Source organism: Hirundo rustica, chromosome 13 (genome assembly GCF_015227805.2).
Source record: "Hirundo rustica isolate bHirRus1 chromosome 13, bHirRus1.pri.v3, whole genome shotgun sequence".
In the NCBI taxonomy this organism is placed as follows: domain Eukaryota; kingdom Metazoa; phylum Chordata; class Aves; order Passeriformes; family Hirundinidae; genus Hirundo; species Hirundo rustica.
This window is the reverse complement of record NC_053462.1, coordinates 13,709,181-13,733,829: the sequence shown is the minus strand read 5'-3', so window position 1 is coordinate 13,733,829 and position 24,649 is coordinate 13,709,181. Positions and strand designations below refer to the sequence as shown.

At 41.9% G+C, this 24,649-nt stretch overlaps 1 protein-coding gene across 3 annotated transcripts in view; it reads left to right on the top strand.

The window, feature by feature from the left end:
- AKAP13 (A-kinase anchoring protein 13) overlaps window positions 1–24,649 on the top strand; it is a 95,991-nt gene that overhangs the window by 41,957 nt on the left and 29,385 nt on the right. For 2 of the 3 annotated variants that reach the window (XM_040077489.2, XM_040077488.2), the window contains 8 exons: window positions 2,358–2,704; window positions 5,819–5,872; window positions 9,139–9,201; window positions 11,505–11,682; window positions 12,260–12,368; window positions 16,394–16,519; window positions 20,326–20,368; window positions 21,488–21,593. In XM_040077489.2, the coding sequence (XP_039933423.1) occupies window positions 2,358–2,704; window positions 5,819–5,872; window positions 9,139–9,201; window positions 11,505–11,682; window positions 12,260–12,368; window positions 16,394–16,519; window positions 20,326–20,368; window positions 21,488–21,593 (1,026 nt within the window). The remainder of the gene's footprint in view (window positions 1–2,357; window positions 2,705–5,818; window positions 5,873–9,138; window positions 9,202–11,504; window positions 11,683–12,259; window positions 12,369–16,393; window positions 16,520–20,325; window positions 20,369–21,487; window positions 21,594–24,649) is intronic. The other variant, XM_040077490.2, reaches the window with a different exon arrangement.

Genomic DNA, 24,649 nt, shown 5'->3' with positions numbered 1-24,649 from the left:
TTGTTGTGCATTTTAAACTGCAGCAGTATTCTCATCTGGGAAATAAAAATTCCTCTTTTTACTCTAATTCCCTCCCTATTTAATTTGGTGCTCTGCACTATTGTTTCTAGATTTGCATCCAGATTGAAAGTTTCCAAACTATCCCATACTTCACACAGCTGGTGGGGTGAAGTCAGTCCTCTCCTCTCCTGCTCTGCTGCCCCAATCCCAGAATCACAGAATGATTTGGGTTGGAAGGAACATTAAAGCTCATCCTGTTCCAGCCCGCTGCCACGGGCTATGAGACCAGGTTGCTCCAAAGCCTCACCAAGTCTGATTTGATGTCTGGCAGTACTTTTCTGTCTTAGAAAAGTGGCAGACTGTTTCCTCCACTGTAGGAGTCTTGTGCACATACTGACTGCACAACACACCGATTTGTCTGCATTTAAGCAATTCGGTAAGCTCTCATCATGAGTCACACAAATACCAGATTATCTTGAATACTGCTGAACGTCATCAAAAACTTCACAGGGCTTCCATTTCAGTTCTCTTTTCTTTAAACCTCAACTTCCTATTCAAATGTATCAAATCCCATAGTTTACTGATTTACAGAGCATAGTTTTCTGAAATTCACTGTTAACATTTGACATACTTGAGCATGAAGTGAATGTTATTGGAGGGAGGTATTTTTAGTGTGGTTTTTAATGCTTTGTGTTTAAAAGAAGGTTCTTGTACTGCGGTGTTGTGCTGTGGATGCTGTCTCTTTTTTTCTTTCTTTCTTTTTTTTTTCTTTTATTTCTTTTTTTTCCATCTGTTTCCCCCTGATGGATGTGAGAAGGGAAGCAGTGTGACAGCATTTAGTTAAACCATCTCAGGAACATTACTGTGTACCTGTTAAACTGAACTGAAAACAAAAAATAGCTAAGCTTGAAACAGGGCTTCTCTCTGAATAGTGAAATATTCTATTATATTTTTTTAATATCTCAGTTTCTTTGTGTTCAGTTAAATGAAAAACCTATAGCTTCTAGCGTGTGTCCATCAAATAAAGCACAGAAAAACAAAAGTCTCTGGACTGTTTTAACACCGCTCCCGCTCACCCTTCCCTCCATGCGGTCTGATGCCCATCTTTCCTTTCCAAGAGCAGGATTTTCTATCCAGTTGTCTTTTGCCAAATGCTTGCTGACAGCCTGCAGCCCCTGGAGCACTCAGCTCCTGCCCAGCCCCCCGAGCCCTCTGTGTGAGGACAATTAACCACCTTCTGCTGAATGCTCTGTTGTGCATGGCCTGACAGAGCACTCTGCCTGTTATTTTAAGTGATACAGCACAGGGCTCTGCAGGAGGATAAATTGAAACTTCCCATGTCAGTCCCTCCGGGCAAACACCATTTCAGACTGGAGGTGATGTCAGAGAGATTCTCGTGTTTTTATGGTGGCCGCAGGGAACACGGAATACGCGCGGGCTCTGCTGGGGCTGTGTGGTCAGCATGTGGCCTTTGGCCAGAGGGAACCAGTTTGGCATCTACAACTGCTTTTGGAGCAAACTAAACCCAAAAATTACAGTATGACTCAAAGTCTCTAATGCAGGGTGGCTGATCCTGTAGAACCATATTTTTCGATGACAGTTGGATTTGAAAGATGCTGCAAAACCTGGTATTAACTTTCTGCTTAATGGAAAGTAGATGGGGACGGGGAATTAAGCTTTTATTTTTTTCTGTCTGTTTTCTGCTGCTGAGTAATTCTCCCTTTTGTGTTGCATGATGCAGTGGACCAGTGCATTGCCCTTGAGCTCTACAAGGCCATCCCAGTCCCATCCCAGGAGAGGCTGGAGTTTGTCATCAGGAGCTGTGATAACCCCCTTCCCCATTGCTTGCTCTCAGTAAACCTTTGGCAGTTTTATGGCACCTTGATTGATAACAGCTTTAGCCAGAAATGGTGAGAGGAACAGGATTTGCTCTGCAGGATGAAATAGAGAATTGGGGAGAGGAAGGCAGGAAGAGGATCTGAGCTGGGAGCCTGGGTAATGGCAGCCAGGGACTTGTGAGGTGGAAGAGATCACCCCGCAGAGCATTTCAGCCTCTTTTGAAACCAGACAAAAAGTCTCAGTTCTGTGGTGGTTAATTTACTTTTTGCCATCAACTAAGAAATCTCCTAGCTCATGTGAAATGTAAAAGATTTGCATTTATTTAGATTGTTAAATGTATTCACTTCATTGGAAGTGTTCAGGGCCGGGCTGGATGGGTCTTTGGACAACCTGATCTAGTGAGCAATGTCCCTGCCCACAAGCAAGGGTGTTGGACTGGCTTATCTCTAGAGGTCCCTTCCAACCCAAACCAGTCTGTGATTCCACTTGAACTTATTTTTATTTTTCCTTACCCCCAGCAGCCTGAAGAGGAGCAGTCTGCGGGCGATGTCACCAGCTCCAGCTCCTCTGCAGATGACACCATGTCCCTGGAGAGGAACTCGTCCCTGGGCAGCGACACGTCCCTCCCCTTCCCACCCGCGGGGAGCTTCGGCCAGCCCAAGGACAGGCACAGCCTGGGTGGCAGCTGCACCAACATGGTGTCCTCAGAGGGAGGAGAGAAGGAAGAGGAGCTGGACAGCATCACGGACGTGCCCGCTCCTTCCTCCGTCCTGCGCAGCTCCATGCGGCCGCTGTCTCCGTTCCGCCGGCACAGCTGGGGGCCGGGGAAGAACGCCACCAACGAGGCAGAAATCAATCAGAGGAGGTGAGTGAAGAGCTGCTTTGATTTACTCTGCACCCACTCGTGCGTATTTATCTGAGCTTTAAACCTGGCATGATAAAACTGAAGAGTTTATCAGAAGCGAGCGCGTCTCTTTTGATTATTTCTTTTTCGTTTGAAGAGGTTAAGACAATCTCCTAATGTATGTTTGCTTGGTTTTTTCTTAAATTAACTTTCAGGATTAAAGTACTTAATACCTATAGTGTGCTTGAGCTTTCCAGAGTAAATGGAATTACCTCGGGACAGGTCTTCCATTAGAACTGTCACCACCCTTTCTGTACAAAGGAATTATTGGAGTGTTAAATCTCACTGACCACAGAATAAACATGACCATTTTTTCTCTGATTGTATTAAGAGATAACACAGGCACTGAGGTTTAAAAAAAAAATCTGTGGAAGCTCTTTGTAATGGTGAGATGGGTCCTCCCTGTTTCACAGCATTGGTTCCACCTCAGTCTCTCATGGACAGTAAGTTCCACCTAACTCATCAGCGATGTCCCCGGTGTTGTTCAGGAAGATTCAAGAGGGAACTTTTCCCATCTGTTCTTTCAGAAGGTACAAAAAGGAGAGGGGTACGAGCCATGTGAGTGTGTCCATGCTGGTGCCAAGTGACTGTGGGAAGAAAAGTTGCTCAGTTCCCCATTTCAGTGGGGAAGAAAATGGAATAAAGGAAGATGCACACCAAAAGGTAGTAATTGGTGTGAGCTTCCCTGCCATGCCCTGCACTGCATTTGGGCTTGCAGGATGCCTGGGGCCAAGCCCTGTGTATTCTGAGCCCTGTGGAGGTTTGGCCAGCGTTTTTAATGTGCTTTATGCTCTCAGAGCAGGAATGGCCAGTTGCTTTAGCAGGGTCAGGGTGCCATATCCTCCCTACAGCTCACAGAGGCTGCAGGGCCAGGTGTGCAGGGCAGTGCCAATCTCTGGCTGCCTGCTGTGTCCTCGTGGCAAACATTCTGCTGTTAACAGAAACAGAGCCACTGCATGTGGGACTGCACAGCATTAAATTAAAACTGGCCACTCACAACGGGTTCCTGAAAATGGTTAGTGACCCCTCTGGATAATCCAGGGAGAGGCAGCAGCCTCCCGTCAGGAATGTATGCATCCTGTACACACAGCAGCTGTGGGTATCACTGAAGGAATATTGTACACCCTTCAGGTTTTAAAGTCAACGTTGAAAACCATTCAGGATGCTCTAAGTAACATACAGTGAAAGATTTTTATTGTTGTTGTTGTTTGTGTTGTTGTTTAACACTGTCACCTTTTTTGGGCTTCATTCCTGGTCCCCAGGTAATATTTAAATAAGTTAAGAAATGCCCATTAATTTTTAAAAGTGACAAAAGAGTCAGCATACCTGTCAGGTTTATGACAGAATGAGTCCATAAGCTCATAAACTAATTTGGGGAGATTTATTTTTAAGTGTAGGGCCTGATGCATAAGGATTTCTGAGGGTCATAAACTGCATAGCTGGCAATCACTGCTAACACTGAACAGATGGGGTTAAATTCTCCTTCATCACACTTCGGAGGCTGTTCCTGAAATGGGAAAATACATTCATTGTAAATGCAAGAAAATCTGAGTTAAAGGAACAGTAATTCTCTTATGTTCTCACATACAGCTACAGCTACATAAGGAAAACTGTCTTGTAGGGTGGGTCTGTGGTGCTGATTAGATTCATGTTTTTTTATGCTTCTTTTAGAAAGGAATTTGGATTATTTGCTGTGTCATTTTGTTGTTTTCTTTGTTCTTTTCATATGTGGCTGTTGTGATGTTGAGACTCTGGTTGCTTAGTGAGAAACAACAAATACTGAGGAAGTGAAGTGCAAAAAAGTGACTTTCACTCAAATCAGTTAAATTCGGAGTGTTTGCTTATTCATTTATTTCACATGCAGTAGATGCTTTTCCAGTTGAAGGGGAAAAGTCCCTGTTGCAACTTGACTTTTGCAAACCTTCGAAGTGGAGTGACACTGAGCACAAGCCTTGGCTGAGGTTTGTCCAGCTGATGGGCTGGGTCTGTGCTGCTCCCACCACCCTTTGTGCTTCCTCCCCTCCTCTGGGCACCCATGGCACTTCTCTGCTCTGTAGGTGAGCAGCTTGCACTCACTAAATGAGGAGAAAAATAACCAAATAAAGGTTAATTGCCACCAAAACCAGCCCAAGGATCGGAACTGGGCTGTGCAGCCAGGAAGAGGAATGGGGTCACAGCGAGCACCATCAGCTGAGCTCTGAGAGGTGCTTCCTGCCCCAGCAAATGACTTGCAGCCCTCACCCACACCAAAAATAGTCCTAACCTTCATGACAAAGCCAAATCAAGCTTAGAGGTGCTTATACAAGACCCAAAAAGCCTACAGAAAAAAAAAAAAAAAATCCACCTTTTGTAAAATTTGGTCTTTTCCACTATTACGTGTTTTCTGTATGTGTGGGGGATGAGCGTAAAAGTTTGTTCACAGAAAAGATCAGGGAAAAAAAAATAACAATCTTAAATGAAATGTGAAAAGATGCTCAGTTCCCCTTTGCTTCCTGTCTTTCCTCAAATGCACTTCACAGATAATTCTCCTATGTACATTTTGCTATTAAAAATACAAAGAAAGCCAGCAAAACTGCACAAAAGGATGTTCATCCTTCAGTTAATTCCTGACATTCATAGTGGATTTGAAATGCCTGTCTTTCAGCAATGCTGCAATGCATGTTAAACGTCCAGGCTGGGCAAAGAAACACCACCCTCGTGTTTCACTGATGGATTCAGCACTGCAGAACTGGAGCTGGTGTTAATCACTGTTGCTAACAGCTTCTGTCAAGGAGTTTGGCCTTGTCTAAACTTTAAACTGACCTGGCTTTGGCAGTAGCAAAGTTACAACATGGTCAATACCTGTGCAGCCGTCTTTGTGTACAAAATAAAACCAACGAAACCCCAGTTTTATTTGCAGAAGAGAGGAGAAACACAGAGAGTCATTACTTCCTTTCATATTTCATTTTGTGTTGTCCCTGTATGCCCATTCCCTCTGTCTGTGTGTTGGGGATATGAATCCTTTAGCTGCCATTTGTTCTTCTTTTATTTTTTTTTCATTCAAGCTGCTGACCGTTCTCCATAATTCATTTTCAGTTCAATGCGAATTCTGGGGGATGGTATAAAGAAGCCTCCCATTCATAGGAGAAGGTACAAAGCCAACTAATGTGACTAACTGTTTTGTGTTTGAATGTCTACTAACTCCACCCTCTCATGTTAAACCTGTGGTACCTCTGGAGGTGTTGTCCTTAGAGCTGTGCTGCTCCCACCTGGCTGCTTTCTCTCTCCAGTCTGACCCAGGGCAGGTTTTGTGCCCCACAGAGCTCATGCTCAAGCTGTTTTCTCCAGGAGATTATGTTAATAATGAAGAGAAATCTCAGATATTATTTTGTTGGCCTTTGCCGTGTGTAAGAGTTGGAGTTGGTTAAAACAGTGGTTTACCTGGGAGCATGTGTGTGATTTGGATTTAAAGCACATCAGAGACTCCTGGCAGGACTTGGAGAGGATGGATCAGACACAATCTCAGAGTTGGAGAGCACTGCAGATCTGCAGCTGGTTGAATTAAACGGCTTCAGTTTTGCTCTTTTGATGGTTTTTATAACCATCTTCCTAAGAAATAAAAAATAAGGTGTGTTTTTCTCTTTACTTCTGTGTGTTTTTCATCTCTATAACAAACTCATCCATCCCACAGATAGGCAGTTCCACTCATGTAACCTTTGCATTGGCTATTAGTATATACAAGAGGATACTTCATTTTTGACACAGCAGATGTGGACTGTCCACACTTAGACATCTTAGGCTAAATAAAAGAGAAGTTGAACTTCTGCCCTTCAGTGGTTCTGGAAGTACAGAAGAATGTGAAAATGTTACCATGATGTTATGACTAAAAAAATCATCGTGCCTCACCATGCACCAGCATCAATGAACCCTAGCAGCACTCTGCAGTTCAAAAGAACACTCTTAAAAAAGAATTTTTTAAAAAAGGTCAAGAAAAAACATGTTTTTTTACTTCTAAGAAGCCACTTCATTTGCATCACTGCAGGAAGCAGTGCAGCTCTTGTCTTCTCAGCTCATGCAAATGAACTTTTTTTTTATCAGGAGTCTCTTAAGGCTCCTATATAGGAGCTTTGTTAGTATTTGGAGTCAAAATACCCTGAAACACTGGGCTTACTTGTAGAATAAAGAAAATGTCTATAATATCAAGTCATATCTGAAATGTGTGATAATCCTTTCATAAACACTTTCTCACTTTTTCTGGTCTCTAAACCATTTTGGAATCATCCTCTCTAACCCCACTTATGGAGCAGGAGCCTGATACAGATTCCAACATTTTATGCTCTCCAACAGGGCTGATGTAGATAAAAGCTCATTCTCCTCCCCAGATTGTCTTCTGTAAAGGAGTTCTTCATGCTCTGCATTGATCCTTTTAGGATTTTATGGTGTTGCCAACAGGCTGCAGGGTGGCTCTCCTGCAGGACTGTGATTCTGCAGGAGTGCTTTCCACAGCCTTTGCCAACAGATCCCCTTCCTTCCTTCTCTGAGATCTTAACACTTCCAGGCTTCCTTCTCCATTTGTAGGGCTCCTCTTCTTCCCTCCCTCTACTTTTCTACTTCCCTCCCCTGCAGTTTTAGCATTTGGGATCATCACCATAATGTTGCAGTGATCAGGAACAGAGGCATCTTTTAAAGTCTCTTGTAAATATTACATGATTTCTTTAACGAGGAGAATCTTCTTTCCTTGGATTGGGAAGGGACCACACAAAAATGAGTGACTTTGGAAAGCAAGGTGCCATAAGCATATCTCAGAGGTTCCACCACGCTCAGTGCTCTTGTGGCCACAAGCAGATGTCCTGGGGGATCATGTGTGACACCTTCCTTGGGATGCTTTCTCAGCTGCCCCTGAGCAGGTCTGAGTGACCCACTGGGAGGCTGAACCCAGGCCTGAGAGTGCAGACTGTGTGTGATGGAGATGGATTTCCTGTGGCTCAGACTTGGTTCCTCTATGATGTCACACAAGTATTTAGTCCCTGCCATCCCCCACTGACACTTAAACATCTGCCATTGTGGTTGAAATGGGTGAGGACGATGAAGTGCTTGGAAATACTGGCGCATTACGGGAAGGAGTGTTTTCATGAAGAATGTTCATAGTGCTGTGCTGAGAGCTACTGGTGAAGCACACCTGGGGGCTTTTGGGTGCAAAACTTTGGGTCTATCCTCACCCAGTGAAGATCCTTTATAAAACAGGCAGCAATTATTGAACACTCTTCCAGAATGTTTCCAATTGTCAAATCCTTCCAGAATGTTTCCAGTGTTGCACTGTGTGTGGAAACAATGTGAGGATGTGGCATGACATGATGCATTCAGTGGGTTTAAATCTTTGTCTGTGCCCTCAGAGGCTTCTGGCACTCACAATTCCTTGTCCAGGAAGGACAATTAAATTTGATCTGCCCTTTTTCATAGGCTCCTGTCATGGAGCAGAGTGTGCTCTGGCCATGGCCCCTCCTTGTGTGGATCTCAGACCAGGACCTGGGAGCAGGGCTTGGTGTTTATGCAAAATTCCCGTCAGACAGTGTATGCTTCCTGAACAGCTTTTTCAGGATTTAGGGATCATATAAATGGCATAACTGACAAGAAGATGGATTTCTCTGTTTCTGCGAAACCTGCAATTGGGCCATGAGCTAACAAAGAAAAAAGAGCAAAAGCAGTCTAAAATAACAACCAAAATATTTGCATTCTGTATTTGCATTTCTTATGTCTTTCATGATGCAATTTGGGGACTCTTCTGGGGAATAGGAGCTGAAAGGCTTTTTAGTGAGAAGCACTCTTGATTTAATCCCAAGTTAATAGTAAGATTAGTCTGTTTTTTTCTTCCAGCCTCTTTCACTGACTGGCTGTGCAGCTTTTAAGAATGTGACTTTCTCCTTATTTTTTCCAAGCGTAGCCTGAGGTTATTCATATTTCTATGGAGGGCGCTTACACTATGAAATATCCGTAAGGGATTCTTTTTCTGATTTGAGGATGAGAGTTACCAGGAAAATACTAATCATTACTAACACAATGGCTGTGTGTGATTATTTACAAATTGGCTTTGGTATGTTTTAGCCTTGTTTTTCCCAAAAACCTCTCTCCCCACAAGGAGAACTTTTTCCAGGACATTGTATACTCGCTGATGGGGTCGGTTTGGGGGAAGCATGGGCTGTCCTGCTCCTTATTCAGTGGTAACCTCAGGCCTTTGGGGCACTGTGGCGTGTTTGTGCAACCGGACTTGCGCTACTGCATTATTTCTGAGTTTGTTGTGGATTTTGTTTTTTTTCTTACGACATGTGAGAGTGAGAGTCTTTTAACGTTCCCCATGTTCCATGACGATCCGATAATCACCACCCTTTTCCTTTCTTTGCCTCTTTTGCTGTTCCTAGTTTGAGCTGGTGTCCCTCAGGCGTACAGTACATTGCCATGGGTCCTGACTTTACCTGTAGAAGGTATGGTATGAATAAATGTGCAGCAGCACAGGAGCACTGCAAGCACCCTGTCGTCAGCTTCTCGTGCATCGCCTCCTCCACTGCTGCTCTGGCTGAAGCGTGCACGTGTTCGTTTGCTTGGTCTGCTTTTTCAGCAATTACCCTTGGGAGTGGATCCTCAGAACGGGGCTGCAGGTGGAGGTGGTGGCTGCTTTCCACTGGCCTCTGGCATTAAAGAGGCTGCGCTGTTGGGTTGAGCTGCTCTGTTCCGTGGTGGCTTCAAGCCGTGTTTTTTTCCGCGGTAGTGATCAGAATGATAACTGTGACGGCCAGAGAATCAAACCAAGATTAAATATGATTCAGTGCTGCTCTGTACCGGATCAGTCGCATAAAGGATTTAAGTTCACACAGACTTGCTCTCTGTAAATTGAAAGACCAAGGCTTTTCTTCAGAGAGACTAAGCGTGTAAAACCTTCTCTGAAAAAAAAAAAAATCTGATCATCACAGATGAAAATCTCTTAAAGTTTGCATCTTATGTAGATGAGATTGATGTTTGCAGGTCACATCTTTACCCAATATTGTTTGGAAGCCAGTTCCCCCAGATTTTATGGCTTCATAGCTTTTCCCTGGCAGTTTTTGCTGGTTGTGGGTAGAGCTATTAAAACTGTTCTTCTGAAGAGTAGATACTGAGAAGTAAACCTGCCCTTCCTGGTACAGTTTAATTTTGTTTGATGTATGTATGCCAATCAGCAAATTACAGACCAATATCACTGATGTCTATTTTATGGGCTAATATTTGCAGGTTTTCGCTAGTTTTGTCACAAGTGCATGATTTATTTTCTTATTGTGTAGCATTGTTTTTGCCAGCTTGGAATGTAAAAAAAAATATATATATTCTTCTGTCCTAAATAATCAGTAGAAATGGGACTGATTCCTACCTACAGGTGTTTTAGAATAAACTTTTAAATGCTTGCTATTGATACACATTGATGACTCACAATCTTCCTAAAGGAGATTAAATTATAAATGCTTCAACCAGTCTTTTTTTTCCTCATTAATTACCATGAAAAAAAGGTCTTTTAAATCTACTAAATCTTCTTATTCATGGTTTATTGTAGTTTTTGCTTTCAGTGCGCAAATTTATGAGTCTTTTAATGCTTCTAAGGGACTTCAGAACATTAATCACTGCTAATGCAAGTCTACCTGAATTTAAAGCTCCTCTGTTTTTTTAAATCATCTGTACAGCCTGTAGTACCTTTTCTTTTTCGTGTGTTTGCATGTCAGCTTGTCCAGCACTGAGATGTCTCAATTAGCCTCGGGTTGGGATATAAATCCAGGGAAGGGCTGGGACTTAATGAGTATCAAATCAAACATTAGCCATGGATCTGTGCTGGTAAAGCCTCACCCAGTGAAACCACATTTCAGTGGGTTTGTTGGTGCTTGGGCATGAGGAGCAGGAGGGTCAGAGGCAGAATATTAGGGCATGATTTATCAGATTAAATAGTCCTATGTGTTTTGTGTAGCTGAGAGGAGTGTGTGTTGGTATTTTTCTGTAGAGATTGCTTGTCTATCAGCACCTGTCTCTACAGAGTTTGGCCAAATGTTTTATTTCTAAAAGTTCTGCAAGCAAAAGTTTAGTATTTTCTTTAGCTTTGAGTTATTGCCCAGCTCTACTGGGCAAGACCCAGCTCCTTCAGTAGATGATAAAATAAAATTGATTGGGTGATGGAGACAACATTTATTGAATTTAAAAACAGAACCACAACATGGATGAGAAAGAAACCAGCTTTGGCAACATAAATGACATTATCAGTGCCAAAACTGTGCAGTGTCAAGATTTAAAATAGATTCAGAGGATGTGGCTGCAGTGCTGAGTGTTAAAGAAGCTGATGTGGCTGGTGGGTGGGGTGTTGGTCTAGGACAGGCAGCACTCTGCTGTGCAGGGTAGTTTGGTTTGGGTGGCTTTATTCCAAGGGAGAGCCTCATAAAAAGCTAGCAAAGAGAATATGTGGAAATGCTAAAATCTTTAGAAGGGGTGTTTCTGGATTTTCCTGTGCACCACTCAGAGTGAAAAATAAACCATAGGAAAGGCGATTGACCGAGACTTTCAGTGGTTGTTCAAGCAATAGACAAACCTTTATGTCTCATTTGAAGCACAAAGATGTTGCTTTTTGCTCTGAGGAAAAAAGAACATGCTGAGGAGTAACAGCTGCATTTGCCTGCACACTTGTGTGCCTGCTGTGTGTTTTATGTTTGCAGGTGCTCTGTAAAGACATGGGTCCTTAAGAGTTTGGCATCATCTGACCTCTGTGCTTTCTCTTTAGTTACAGCCTAGAAGGCCTTGCTGGAGACTCTGGGGAGAACAAGAAGCCCTCTACAAACCTGGAAGCTTCTTCTCTGAGCTCCAAAGACCTCAGGAGGAGTCCACTTGCTAGCAATCAGTCCCTGGTCCTGCTCACTGAGGAGCTTGAGCAAGGAGAAATCAGAGACTACAACCACCAGGTAAAGCTGTCCAACTACTGTTGGATGTCTGGGAAATGCTACGTCAAATTTTGGAAGTAATTTTCCCAAGTGACAGTCTCAAAAAGGCTTCCACCTTATATGTACATGTACATAATATTAAAAATCTTCCATCTTTAACATGGAGAAGTCTCCAAATGTTTTAAATTTTCTACTTTGTTCTTTGTGGCAACACAGCTCTAATGTCTTCTCTTGCTTAGAGGAATGACATTTTTGGGGAACACTCTGCTAAGTGTCAGATTTTTTTACCAAGTTGAACCACAGTCTAGTCTCTGCTGAGGAGTTGGAGTCACAACAGCAATTTCCATGGCCCTCAGAGAGTTTTAACAATATCTCTTTTATAATGTCTTTCAAGAAGATCAAGCACACATGGTCTCTCTGTTGCATAATTAGTTGTCTGACACTTAAAAGACAAAACAGAATGTTGCATTTCACCTGTGCACTGTTTCACTGTTTCAAAGTGAGAGTTGCAGAAGACATGAGCACTGAACAGGGATCTGAAGCTGGGATGACTCTGTCATTCTTGGCATACTCAGTGTGGTTCTGCTCTGTTCTGCAGGTGCATCAGACATCGCAGCCACAAGGATTTAACTTCTGTTCTTCTGCTGTTTCATCTTCACTGACCAAATCCATGTCTCTAATGTCAATTAGCAAACCAGTGCTCGACAGTGAGTAATCCATTTTTCCCTTACCCACTCTGCCATCTGTACAGTTGAGTAGATCTTGCTGCCTTCCCTAGGCAAAATGTGCTGCTGCCCGCTCATGCTTCCTTTATTACAAGAAGTACATGTTTCACTGCTGCATGGAACTGGGTGCAAAGGCAGAACTCATTCAGTTTAGTTTCGTTCTTCCCAGTGTATCCCTACTGTTTTCTTTCTCTTGGGTTTCCTTTATGTGGGTTGCTTTTTTCTTTTAAATTTGACTGCTGGTATGAAAACTATGATTTATTGAGTTTGTTAACTAAAAAAAAAAAAAAGGATCTAATTTTGCATCCTTTAAGAGTTACTTCCTTTGATGTCAGGCAAATTCCACTTGAGATCTTACTTCCCTGCATCTGAGTGGTTTTAAAGCTGATACATGGAAACTTAGAATCCATGTCTTGATCTCCTTGAGGAAGTTTGTTGCTATTCATTTTGAGTTAAATATTTTGGAGCAGTTGGGTGTAATTTATTGAATCTCACTCCTGAAGAAAATAATAAAAGATGATTCTATAAAATTTTCCAGTTTAGCTTAATTGAAGCGATAACAAGCACTTAGTTTTGCAACTTGGCTGAATTGATTCTTTCAGCTGAAAAAGTCATTCAGAAGGCTGCAGCTGCATGTGCTTAGGGTGTATTACACATCTTTTCATTTTTTTAATTGCCAGCCAGAAACCCTACTGACATTTTAGCTCTTGCCTTGTCACGTAGTGATGGTGTCTGATCTTGCCTCTTATTAACGTGATTCTGCCTTGCAAAGCGCAACAAGGTGCTTTAAGAAAGGTGTTTCATTCATGGAGGAGGCTTGCTGGAGGAAGCTCACAGGGATTGTGCTTTTCAGGAGATGTTTTTAAATTCTTCACCATGATAATTCCAGGATTAATCAGAACATGGCCTAATGGGTGTGTCTGCCAGCAGCAGTAACCAAAACGGGGCAGGTGCGTCCTGTGAAGAGAACAGATCCTGCCCCGTGCGATGGCTCTGCCTCTTCCCTCCTTGGCCTGAAGGTCTTCACTGTTGTTTTTTGAAGCAATCAGTTTTTTGGCATTGCATCCAGCCTCTGACCAAACACCAGAAAACTTGGCTGGCTCCCCAAAAATGAGTTATTGGTGGCTGAGGAAGGCTGAGGCTGTTAAAATGTCCTGTAGCCTGGTGTTAAAAATGCCAGCCTAGCCTCCCTGGAGAAAGAAGGAAAAGAGAAGGTGTAGTAACCTCTCCAGAGGGGCTGTGGACAAAATAGCAGGGTTGGTCTTCTGCTTTGAGGCAGATGTCTGTGAGTTTGGGACACTGAATGTAAACATTACTAACATTCCTCTGAGCTTAATTTTCTCAGTCATTAATTTGTGACATCTCAGGAGGGCCACATTTTTATAGGAAGGTGGTTTTTGAAAATCACAGGATTTGAGGGGTTGATGTGAGCATCCAGAAGGACTTATCACTTGGAAAATTTAGCTCATGGATTTTTTTCCCAATCCTGACACCTTCCTGACTACAGAAACTTCAGTAAATCACCCAGAAGAGCTGTGGCTGCCCCATCCCTGGAAGTGTTCAAGGCTAAGTTGGATGAGGCTTGGAGTAACCTGCTCTAGTGGAAGGTGTCCCTGCTCACAGCAGAGGGCTGGAGCTGGATGAGTTTTAAGGTCCCTTCTAATCCAAAACATTCTGTTACTCTGGCTCATTCTTCCCCTTTGAAGGAGGAACAGTGTTGTTTGAATTGTGACCGGAGGACATGTGAAGCAGTTTAGTGCCTCTTACAAGGAGGTCTTAGTGTATAAACCCCTTGTATCACCTGGGTTTGATGTTCATGTTTTTCCAGCAAGACATTTAAGAGTTATGGAAGAATTACATAGAAGTGAATTCTAGGACAAATTCAGTTCTTTATTACACTTGCGTAACTTCATGGTAGGTGTTAAAAGAAAAAAAAAAAAAAAAAAGACCCTCTGATCCCTTCAAATGTGTTTGAATGGGAAGAAAGCAACGTGCTGTGCTCAAGAACTTTAAAAACTAAATCCGGATTAATAAACATATGGAGGGATTTCTTTTATTTTTACTATGTATTGTCATATATGCTGAAGGAGGAGCAATTTCCAAGACTGAGTTCCTAGCCCACACTCCATCTCATGTGTCAGATGTTCCAAGGGCTGCTGTGGCCATTCACAATGTTAATCCTTCAGCATTTTATAGAGGGAGGTCACAAGAGCTGTTGGCTGGAGTGCTTGGAAGAATGCTTTTAGCCTTGGAATAGCAAATTTCCAGTGTGGAGCCCTGTTACAAAGCCAGGAATTGCTATAAATAAAAGCACTGAAATGGAAGCTGAACTGTGCTGGTGAAGGTGGTTCAATTTACAGTAAAGCGTTATTGTTCATCTTGACTTTTAGTCTAAATAGACAGTAGACTACAGAAGAAAAAATCCTGTTGCCTAATTGTGTTCTTCAGGTCTGGAACACTAGAACAACTCCTTCAAAAGGCAGTCTAAACAAAACTAATGCATGGGTCTTCTGAAGAATTCTTCAATTTAAATGCCTTTCAGTGGGTCCCTCAAGGATTTTTCTGCTTGCTTGGAAAACTGTGCACATTTTAGTCAAATTGCCTGGAGGCAATTGGCATTTGTGACTAATGGCTGGAGGAAGTGTTCAGGGGAGTCTGTTTTGCATTGCTTGCATAGCATTGGCTATTCCTTGGGCAGTGTTTTTAAATTCTGAATTCAGTTTTGATGCATGATACCATCCATGCAAAAAACCCTCATGGTATGTGGCTAAAAGGATGTGCTTCATTCAAAGAGAGAAATAAATGCTTTGTCTTTCTCTTGAAAGTTTAATTCTGATCAAGTCTTTACCCTGTTTTCCCTGTTCTGCAAGTGAATTGATGTATCCATGGAATGACTCAAAAGTACCTGAATACCTGTGCTGAAGATATTTAAACAGGACCCTTAGGTCAGATGTGTTCCAAGGGCAGGGTTTTCTCAGCCCTGTCCCAGTCACCTTTCCTGAGGACACAGGGATGTTCCATGTGAGCAGTGGGCATCCAGCAGTCACAGCTCAGAGGTTTCCACCTGTGCTTGTATGAATAGAAGGTTTGGGAAATAAGGCCTTTGGGAATTTAGTATCAGTGAAGAATGGCTAGCTGGCTCCTAAATCTCTTTTCAGAGACCATGCACTTACAAACAATTGTTGGAAAGCTGCTGCTATGCAAGGACTGCTCTTAAAAATAAATGATGGGATATTTGATGTTGCAGGCTGATGGCTGAGTTTGGCACTATGGTTGCTAGGCATCTTCCAGGCAGGGGCAGAAGAAGGTCTAGTGGGGCTTTTCTCATGTTTAGGCAGTTTCTTTAAAACAAGGACTCTTAAATTTTAGAAGAAGGCAGAAGAGATGCGTGTTTTTTCTGTTTTGTTTTGGAAGAAGAGAAGGTTAACCATCTCTTTTTTTAAAGCTGGAAATTTTGAAGGGCACAACATTATCAACACTGTTGATTTTTTTTAGACATAGAAATGGCAGGAACCTCCCCAGGTAGATATAGTCAACACTTAAGATGAATTATCCTTGCTAATATTTGGTAGCTTTGCTGTATCATTCCACTGCAGAAAGCACCTTCAAACAGGTATCTTGAGTTGTTCTAGTTTGAGTTCATGACAGTTCTTTCAGTGAAGTTGATGCCCTTTGTCCAGAGATCTGTTTTGTTGTTGGTATTCTGTTTGGAAAGATAACTGCCTATAATTCTTCACTAAGAGATCTTGTAAAAAAATGTCAGCAAAATCAGGGAAAGACTCGAGCCTCGAGCTGTGCATGCAGTGAGACCTGCGCCCTCTGAAACCTGCACCCTCTGGAATTTGCACTTTCTCAATTCTTTGTTTCTCGTGCCTTTCTGGAGCCAGCTGCTTTGCAGACATTTCCTTTGCTTTGCTTTTAGTTTGCTTTGGCTGCTTTCCTCTCCTTTTTATTATTAAATGCATTTTCAAGCATGCTCTAATGTCTGCTATTAACCCACTTCTCAGCCCAGGGCCGGACTCGACCATCGAGACGAATCTCCTTCTCCTTCAGCATCTCTCCACTCATTCCTAAGTCTAAAACTCTCTTTTCTATTGGCTCTTCTTCCAGTGATGAGGAGGAGGAGTTGGATAGTAAGTAAACGTTTTCTGTGCATTGCAGCCATAATGGGTGGAAACACAGGGAGATCTGGTTTTCTGCTTCAGACACTGGAATTTCACCTTGCAAACACTGAGCTATCTTCTCCATTGCATGATGTCTAATAGCATTATCTTAGTCCTGTATCTGAATACCAACTAACAGCAGAATTAAAAAGCTTATTATCCAAAGAATCTTCTACATCAGCACCATCATGTCTTATCTGGTTAGTTTTAGTCTGTATCCATGTGGCAGATATCATCCATTGCCTGCCTGTCTCAGCAGCAAAAGAACCTTTAGCTTTTTACTAAAACCAAAATACTTGCCTTGAGCTTCATGCAGGGCATTGAGTTAGCAGAAGTCCATCCTTACCCTCCATAGGCGTCAGTGAGTGCATTGCTCGGTGGAAGAGAAGTGGACAGAAGCCCTGATTATTAAATTCTGAAAATCTTCACAGCAACTTCACGGTTCCCCCACTAAGCAAAAAACACAATTTGCAGTCAAAGACCTTAAATCTTCAAGGTGTTCATATCTAGGTCCCGATACTGTTATCAAAATAGTTCTGTGGGAAACAGGTGAGAGTTCTCTGGCAGCTTTTTCTTTCTCCTTCAAACTCCATTGCTAAAAGAAGCCCAACTAAGGCAGAAGATTGAATTAAAGTGCTTTAGACTTCTCTTGTTTTTTTAAATAGGCTTACCAAAGATTATTCAAAATGCTTCCTATTTCTTAAGCATGTTTTATTAGACTGTTGAAATAAACCAGACACATTCTTTGTGTCCTTACTGGGATGAGGGAAATTGCTTTCCAGTCCAATAGATTTTAATTTCTTCCTGAATTTAAAACAATCTCCACACCATCCACCTTGCACATATCTAAATTCTCCTTCCTGGAATTCGTTCTGGGTTTGTCCCTGCTTTCAGGAAAGTCCCGTGCCCAGGTGTGATCTTACCCACTTCCATATTGAAGTTCCTTCCTTGTTGCTTTGTCCTTTTCTTCTGCTTTTAACAAAACTCACAGTTCATGGTCCCCACAAAGTGAACTGCAGAGACACAGCTGTGCATTCATATGATGCCCCACAGTAAAAAATATCCTTAGGTAAACTTTCTGGTGGAGTTTATTTGTTTGTTTGTTTGGTTTGTTTGTTCTTTCAAGCATTTGGGTTCTTTTATTATTATTTATTTATGTTTTTTTAGTTTTAAACATCCAAAACCTGATATTTATGTTAGGGAATGACAATTTTAGAGGACATTTACAGTAGCGTGTATTTATCTTCTCTCCCTCAACAGTGCTCTTGTTAACGATGATCATTTAAGACAATGTCAGATATTGTCTCAAACAATGATATTGTTTTCTTTACATGTTTGAGGATACTGTGGGGACTTTATAAAGGTTGAATTAGCCACAGGTCTTTCTGAGACTGCTTTGGCAATGGGCATTTTTCATGGAGTAATCCCAGACCAGTTTGTTTTTTCACATCTTTAGGGCTCATTTCTCGTAAGAGGATGGATGTGTGAACACTGAGATCACACATGGATTTCAGTTACCACTCCTCAGCCTCTCCATGGCTGTTTTTTTCTTTAGAAAATGGAGAATTAGTTATTTTTTTGTTTGGTGATATACTTAATACATGGATTTCAGATGGCTGGACCATTATTATAAAGGTTTTGGATTTCTTGACCCACAAAAATTTAATTATTGACAGCATTAAGGTATTGCAAGCTGATTTCAACATCCTAGTCCAGTCACTGCTTTCTGCAAAATGGATCTTGATTAATTATTTCAAGTCCAGCTACCATACGAATTAATTTTTATGGATGGTGCTTAAAAGGTGTTCAGATAAACACAGATAAATTTCGGCTGCAAGCCCAGGCTCATTGGACATAGATAGTAGTTCTGGCTTTTGAAACAAAAACTTAATTTTTTTGTGGGTTTTGAAGGTTCAGTTTTGTTCCTGGTCATGACAGGGAACCAAAAACATTTTGAAAATAAGTTTTCCTTCCCCTCTTCTACTTCAGAAACAAACCAGAAGATGAGATGTGTCTTTTTCTGTGCTTATGATCCTGGCGTTTACAGCTTGCAGCAGTGTTGATCATGTGATGTTATATTATAATCTAAAGCATGAAATCATATACAGACCTTAATTCTTCATTGCATCCATTTTGCCTGCCAGCACCACGAATCCCCCATTTTGAAGATGAAACAACTATTGAAGTAAAAGATAAATTATACATAATTGTAGTTCTCATGTAGTGTATTTTTTCAAGGTAGTGAAAAACAGTCACAAATATCAAATTATTGCAGCTCTTGGTTCAGTGTTCGCATTTCTGATGTTAACTGCAAAGAGACAGAGAGGTTTGTGAAATACTTAAATCCAGTCAAACTGATGAATCTTCTAAAAAAAAAAAGAAAAAAGGAAAGGCTAAGGAGGTCTAACCCAGATTAAAAGCAAAGTAGAACTGAAACGGGAACCAGAGTTACTGGAGCTTTAACCAAAGGTTTGGGAGTCTGTAAATTATTTATGAGATCCTAGTAGACACTTATGTAGTTTGATATTATAAAAAATATAATATCAGTACTGGAAATTGAACAGTAGACTTCATTTCATACATGTTACAGTATTACTAACTTTGTTGTATTTGGGATAAATCATTAATGAGGTGAAAGATTTTGCAAGGGAAATATTAACACAGCTCTCCAAGCAGGGTTTAGGTAACAGGGTATGCCTGTATTTTAATAGTTTCTCAATATGAAGAAACTATATTTCTGTCTCAGACTCTGTTGGCACTTGAATCAGTGGTTAGAAAATCTGTATTTAAAGCCTAGTATTGTATGCACAGTTTTTCCTGATGCTCTTGCTGGTTTTGGATAAAGGGCCAGCTTTGCCTCTAATGGCAAGTAACTCTTTTGCATTCACCCTTGGCATTAAGAGAATTTGAGCCAAAATACTGTTTGTCTTGCAGTATATATGCAGAAGCTTAGTAAGGTGGCAGTCGTGCTGCTTCTTGAACTTCAGATAGGGATGCAAACCGTGCTTGTATGAAGATTTATTTGGAGTCCTGGCAAACCCAGTTACTTCAGAGAGAGCCCTCTGTCCTGGATCATTTCATCCTGATTTTTTAGTGTTCTTCGATGGTTCTGGAAAATGGTGTCAGCACCCAGCTCTGCTCCAAATGCGTTGTGCAAGAGGGTTTCTTGTGTATAGAGAGTTGGTGCCACTGGCAAGGCTTCAGCTTCGTGTTGAAATTCAGCCTTTCCTCAAGCAGTGTTTCGTGACGAAGCCCCAGGCTGGTAACGTTTTGTGGAAAACAGAATAAGGCTTCCCTTGTTTCCCTTACTCTTTATGAAGTGCCTCAGGATTTTGATGGGAAAATGAACTACAATTTTATCAAGGAGAAAAGTTTTGTACATGAAATCCGGATGTGCTGTACAATAGATCCTTTCTAGTGGAGTATAAATAAAAGCATTGTGTCAGAATGATTCTCATTTATACCTATTGTCATTGAATTGGCAGTTCTAATTCAGGCACCCTGATTTACCAGCAAGTTTAACAGTTGCATGGTCTTTACTTAATAGCTGAAGAGTGATAAAAATACTAAACGGGCTTTCACCTCAGCATCTAATTTGAGAGCAGCTAAGGATACAGGGAACAAGCTTTATGCCAAGCACATGAAATCTGTTCTAATCGTCTGGAAAACACCTCCCTTTCCTTTTGAACCATCCCAAAATGCAAACTATGTTTTCTGAAATCGGTGTGCTGAGGTTGCAGTCTAACCTGTCCCCCGCTCCCTCCCATCTTTTGCAGGTGCTCACTCGCTGGGCGGCTCCACGGGCTCCTCCGTGCAGAGGTACGGTACCCTGGCGACATCCTGGCTCTCCTGGGGGGGCTCCTGCACTGGGCTCTGCCACAGACACCCAAAAGTGCACCAGCGCACTTCAGCTGACAGCAGAAGTTGTCAGAATCAGTCCTGTAGCTCTAATGGCCGAAGGATATTTTAGATCACAGAATACGAAAGTCTAAGTCTCATCTCTTAACAGGACTTTGTTTATTCATAGCTAATAACTGATTCTGTTAGCTATGTGTTTACCCTGGGTTATATTTTACAGTAAAAGTAGTGCTTTCTCCCTGTGGCTAATTCTCTCTATCTCTCTATAACAAAGGCCAAAACGATTGTGTTTTTGTATGTTACTTTTCATCCTGGCCGAGTTGCACAGAGGAGATAATCTTCTGGTGCCTTTCAAAGCGCTTCCCTGGAGGAAGGATCTTTGTGGCACTGGGTATCTGCTCTCTGTGCCACTGACAGCTTTATTTTGTGACTGGGAGGCTCTTCACCTCTGCTCACTGCTGTTTTCTCCTCCTTGATTTAATTTGTATTTCTGTTCTGTTCTGCAGGTTTGTGTTGTACTTTATATTGACAGACTATGTCCTTTAATGCAATAATAGTTTCCCTAGTCTTCTGTCATAGCTGAAGAAGTCATAAGCTTGTGCATGTAAAGACTGGCAAAAATTACCTGGGATCCTAAAAATTCTTAAATTAATACACTCACCATTGTGGGTTATTATTTAGTATTGGTATTCTCATTTCTCAGGGGAGGCTTTGCAGACAGTGTGGTTTCTGCTAAAGACATTCACTGCCTTTTCAGAGTTCATTAGATGCCATTCTCTGGAAGGAAATGGTTCTTTGCAGCATTAATGCTTCCTGGTCGTTTGACAAGGGAGCAGCAGAGGGTGCTATGGCGTGGCCTGCTTCAAAACAGATATGAGAATTCCTTGAAATTTATCTCAAAATGAGTGGATTGGCATTTTGTCTTCACTTTTCCTTCTCTGGTAAAACACCATAAAGCACCTAGACTGCATTGGTTAATAAATGCATTTGTTCTTTATAAAGAACCTATCCATTTAATAGATGCTTTGAGGAAGAGAAAAATAAAACAAAAACAACTTTTATGTTTCTTTTTTGTTTTAGCATATCTGAAGAGAGCAGCAGTGTCCCCGCTGGTAAGGGTGTAACAAAAGTCAGCCGCACCTTCAGCTACCTCAGGAATAAAATGTCCAGCAGCAAGAAGAGCAAAGTAAGTGCTGCTTGTGATTTGTGGAATGCCCATAGGCAGCAGAAATGAGTTCTGTGTTGGAATCCTTGCCTGGCTTGCTGGGTCCTCGATTTGGGTTACAGTGACAGTGCTGGGTGGACAGTTGGACTGGATGATCTTAAAGGTCTCTTTATGATTCTATGTTCTCACTATTTTCCCCAGAGAGCATAAATTTTGCCCTGGTATGAGTTAGGGCTTTGTAGTGATTAATGAGTCTAATTTTTACAGAACCTGAGAGGTGTTTAATAAAACAAGGACAGGAGCTGTAAGAAGGGACTGGCTGCTGAAGGCTGTATTGTCTTTTCATAATTTTTTTACTTTTGTGACAAAGTTTCTGTGCACTGCAGGAGGAGTTGCTCATACAGTGACTTTTAGTGACAGCCAATATTTATATTTTTCCCCTTTTGTCATCCTTGAAACCCTGGAATTTAATCTGATGAAGATTAAGCCCTGCTCACCACATCTGAATTTCCTGAGAACATTATTGATTACAGAAATAATTACATTGATGCTAAATACTTCACACTAACAGGCTGTTGTTGCTTTAGGTTGTCCCTTGAAGGTTAATATATATTTGGGGATTTTCTTGGCTTGTTTGGATTTTTTTTTGCTTGAGTTTCACCTCGATTCATCACTCAGTTTCTCATTATGGATCAGTCTTTCAGGATAGCCACAAGTGCCAGTGGCTCAGAGCTGCTGCTGAGTAGCTTTAGGACAATGCTCTTCCCTGCTGCAAAGTACAGTGTTGAAAAAGTAAATCTGTTTACATAGAAACCTCTGTGCAAACACCAGTGAGAAGTTCAGGAGCATTTTGCACAGATTGTGAGTGAGAATGGAAGTTCATTAACTGGTTCTTGCGCTTAATGTGAATAATCTCTAAAGCAAGAGCTGGACAGAGAGGTTGGGACAGAAAATACAACAGCAGTGCTTTTAGATGTTTGCTTCGTGCAGTGTGATTTCACTAATTTCATTATTGTGTCTGAAAATGTTGATAAAGAGTTGCTCCATAATCCCAACCAGAACATGCACTACAAAAATTGCAGCTCACATCAACTCTCATATTTTTACTAAATAAAAGCCAAAATACCTTTGAGTTACAATTTCTTGTCTGCTCACGGTGGAATGTTTGCATTATGTAAATTTTTAAGGTTCCACTGGTACATTTAAATAATTTGACCAAAAAATTCGTTGGAACACTGACTTCTCAGAAGCATTACAGACAAGAAAAAACCTGTAAGAGTTATAAATAAAACAAAACAAAACAAAAAAAAAACAAAAAAACCCCAAAACCTTGAAAGAGGAAGTTTGACAGAGGAAGTTTGTTTCTGAGCTGTCAGGAGGGAGGGAGGCTTCAGTGTATTTCCATCTCAGTTTTATTCATCTCCAGACCTTCAGAAATGCAGTTTTCTCAGATGAAATAAAGTAAAATAAAGCGCATCTGAGCCTACTAATGGCAACAGCTCTTCTGGAAAATTTTCCTCATTTTGGAAAATGTGACGAGTTATGTTAAAAACCCTTTAAAATAAAGGGGTGTTTAGAACATTAACTAGAGACTGATTACCATTAACTTCTACTGATAGAAGTTGGTGTGAATTTACCCCTGTCTGGCATGTACTTGGTGTTATTTAGGATTATCAGTGAATCTCTTGCTATTAGCAAAGTGCCCTGATTCACATTTGCAAAAGTCTCCGTTTTCGTCAGTTCAGGAAAAAAAAACTCCCTTTTTTTTGTTTTTTTTTTTTTTCATTTTGATCAAGAGTTTCTGAGAAATTACAGCAATTAGCATGAGTAATTTCTCTTTTGCATTGCCTTGCACAGTAATAAGGCAGTGCTGTGCCAGCAGCAGCATTTCAGGGTATATGGGAGGAGTTGCAAGTGTTTGGAAGGATTAGGAGACAGGTTTTATATGTGACCTGCAGAGCAGGAGGAGCTCAAACGCACAAAACTCTCTGTCTGGGCAACTTCTGCAGCAATTTATTTGCTGAAGTATTACATAGCGACACTGAGGTATGTTAAAATCTACTTTTTCTGTACCCCAAACATCACAGAGTGTTTGATTTACTCCCCTCTACCTTTAAAACAGGTGATCCTGTATTGACTTGTGACTTGTAAAATATTAATCACATCCTTTTCTGCCTGCACGGCTTCGGTTTTTAGTTTTGTTCTTTATCAGCAGTGGAAGCTGAGGTAGGGCAAGATGAAAGCAATAGCAAAGCAGCTAAAATCATCTTTAGGGAAGCAGTTCTCCAGCCCCTCCCCCTTTTGCTCAACTCCTCGGTGCTGTGCCTCCCGTCCCCGGCCCTGCTGCAGCCTCCGGCATCGCCATGGGCTAGCGGGGAGCAGCTCTCCTGCCCCGGGGGAAGGATGTCCATAAAGTGGAATAGATTCTCAGAAGTACCTCAGATAACAGTGAAGCTGGTGGGACTTAAGCACTGGGAGGTAAGAGCTGCGTGGTTCCTGGGGAGCGGGATGCGCTGCTGCGGCGCTGCCGCGGCGCCTGTCACGGCGTCTGCTCTGGCACCTCGGTCCAGCCACGAAGCCGGGCTTCAAATCTCACTGGCAGCTCCGACAGCACAAAAATAGTCTTGTTTCTGCCGTCCTTCTTTGAATAAAGTTCCAGTAACTGCCACAGGAAAAAAGAAAAAGCTGGGAAAAAAATCTTATTGTGAGACGTTGTCCTTCAGCGGAGTGGCTGGCAGCCCTTGTGTGGAGTTTGCTGTTTCCTCCTTGAAAGTGGTGCACCAATTTCCTGTTTTTCCTGGGGCCGTTCAGCTTTAGTTGAAATTAAAATTAGACTTCAGAACCGCTGGGTTTTGCAGTGAGCTTCAGACAGGTTTAAGGTATAGGATGGGAAATCTCCTTTCAGCGTGAGAGACGCAAGATTTGGCTTGAGCTTAGCGTGATCTTTTCTCCTGGAGCTTCACAAGGCTTGGCAGTGGAGCAAAACTCCAGGTGCCAACTTGGTACCATCAGCCCAGGCCTAAATTGCAGAGTTCTAAAATGTTCCTGAATCCTGCCAGGCTGGATGTGGTTAAAGA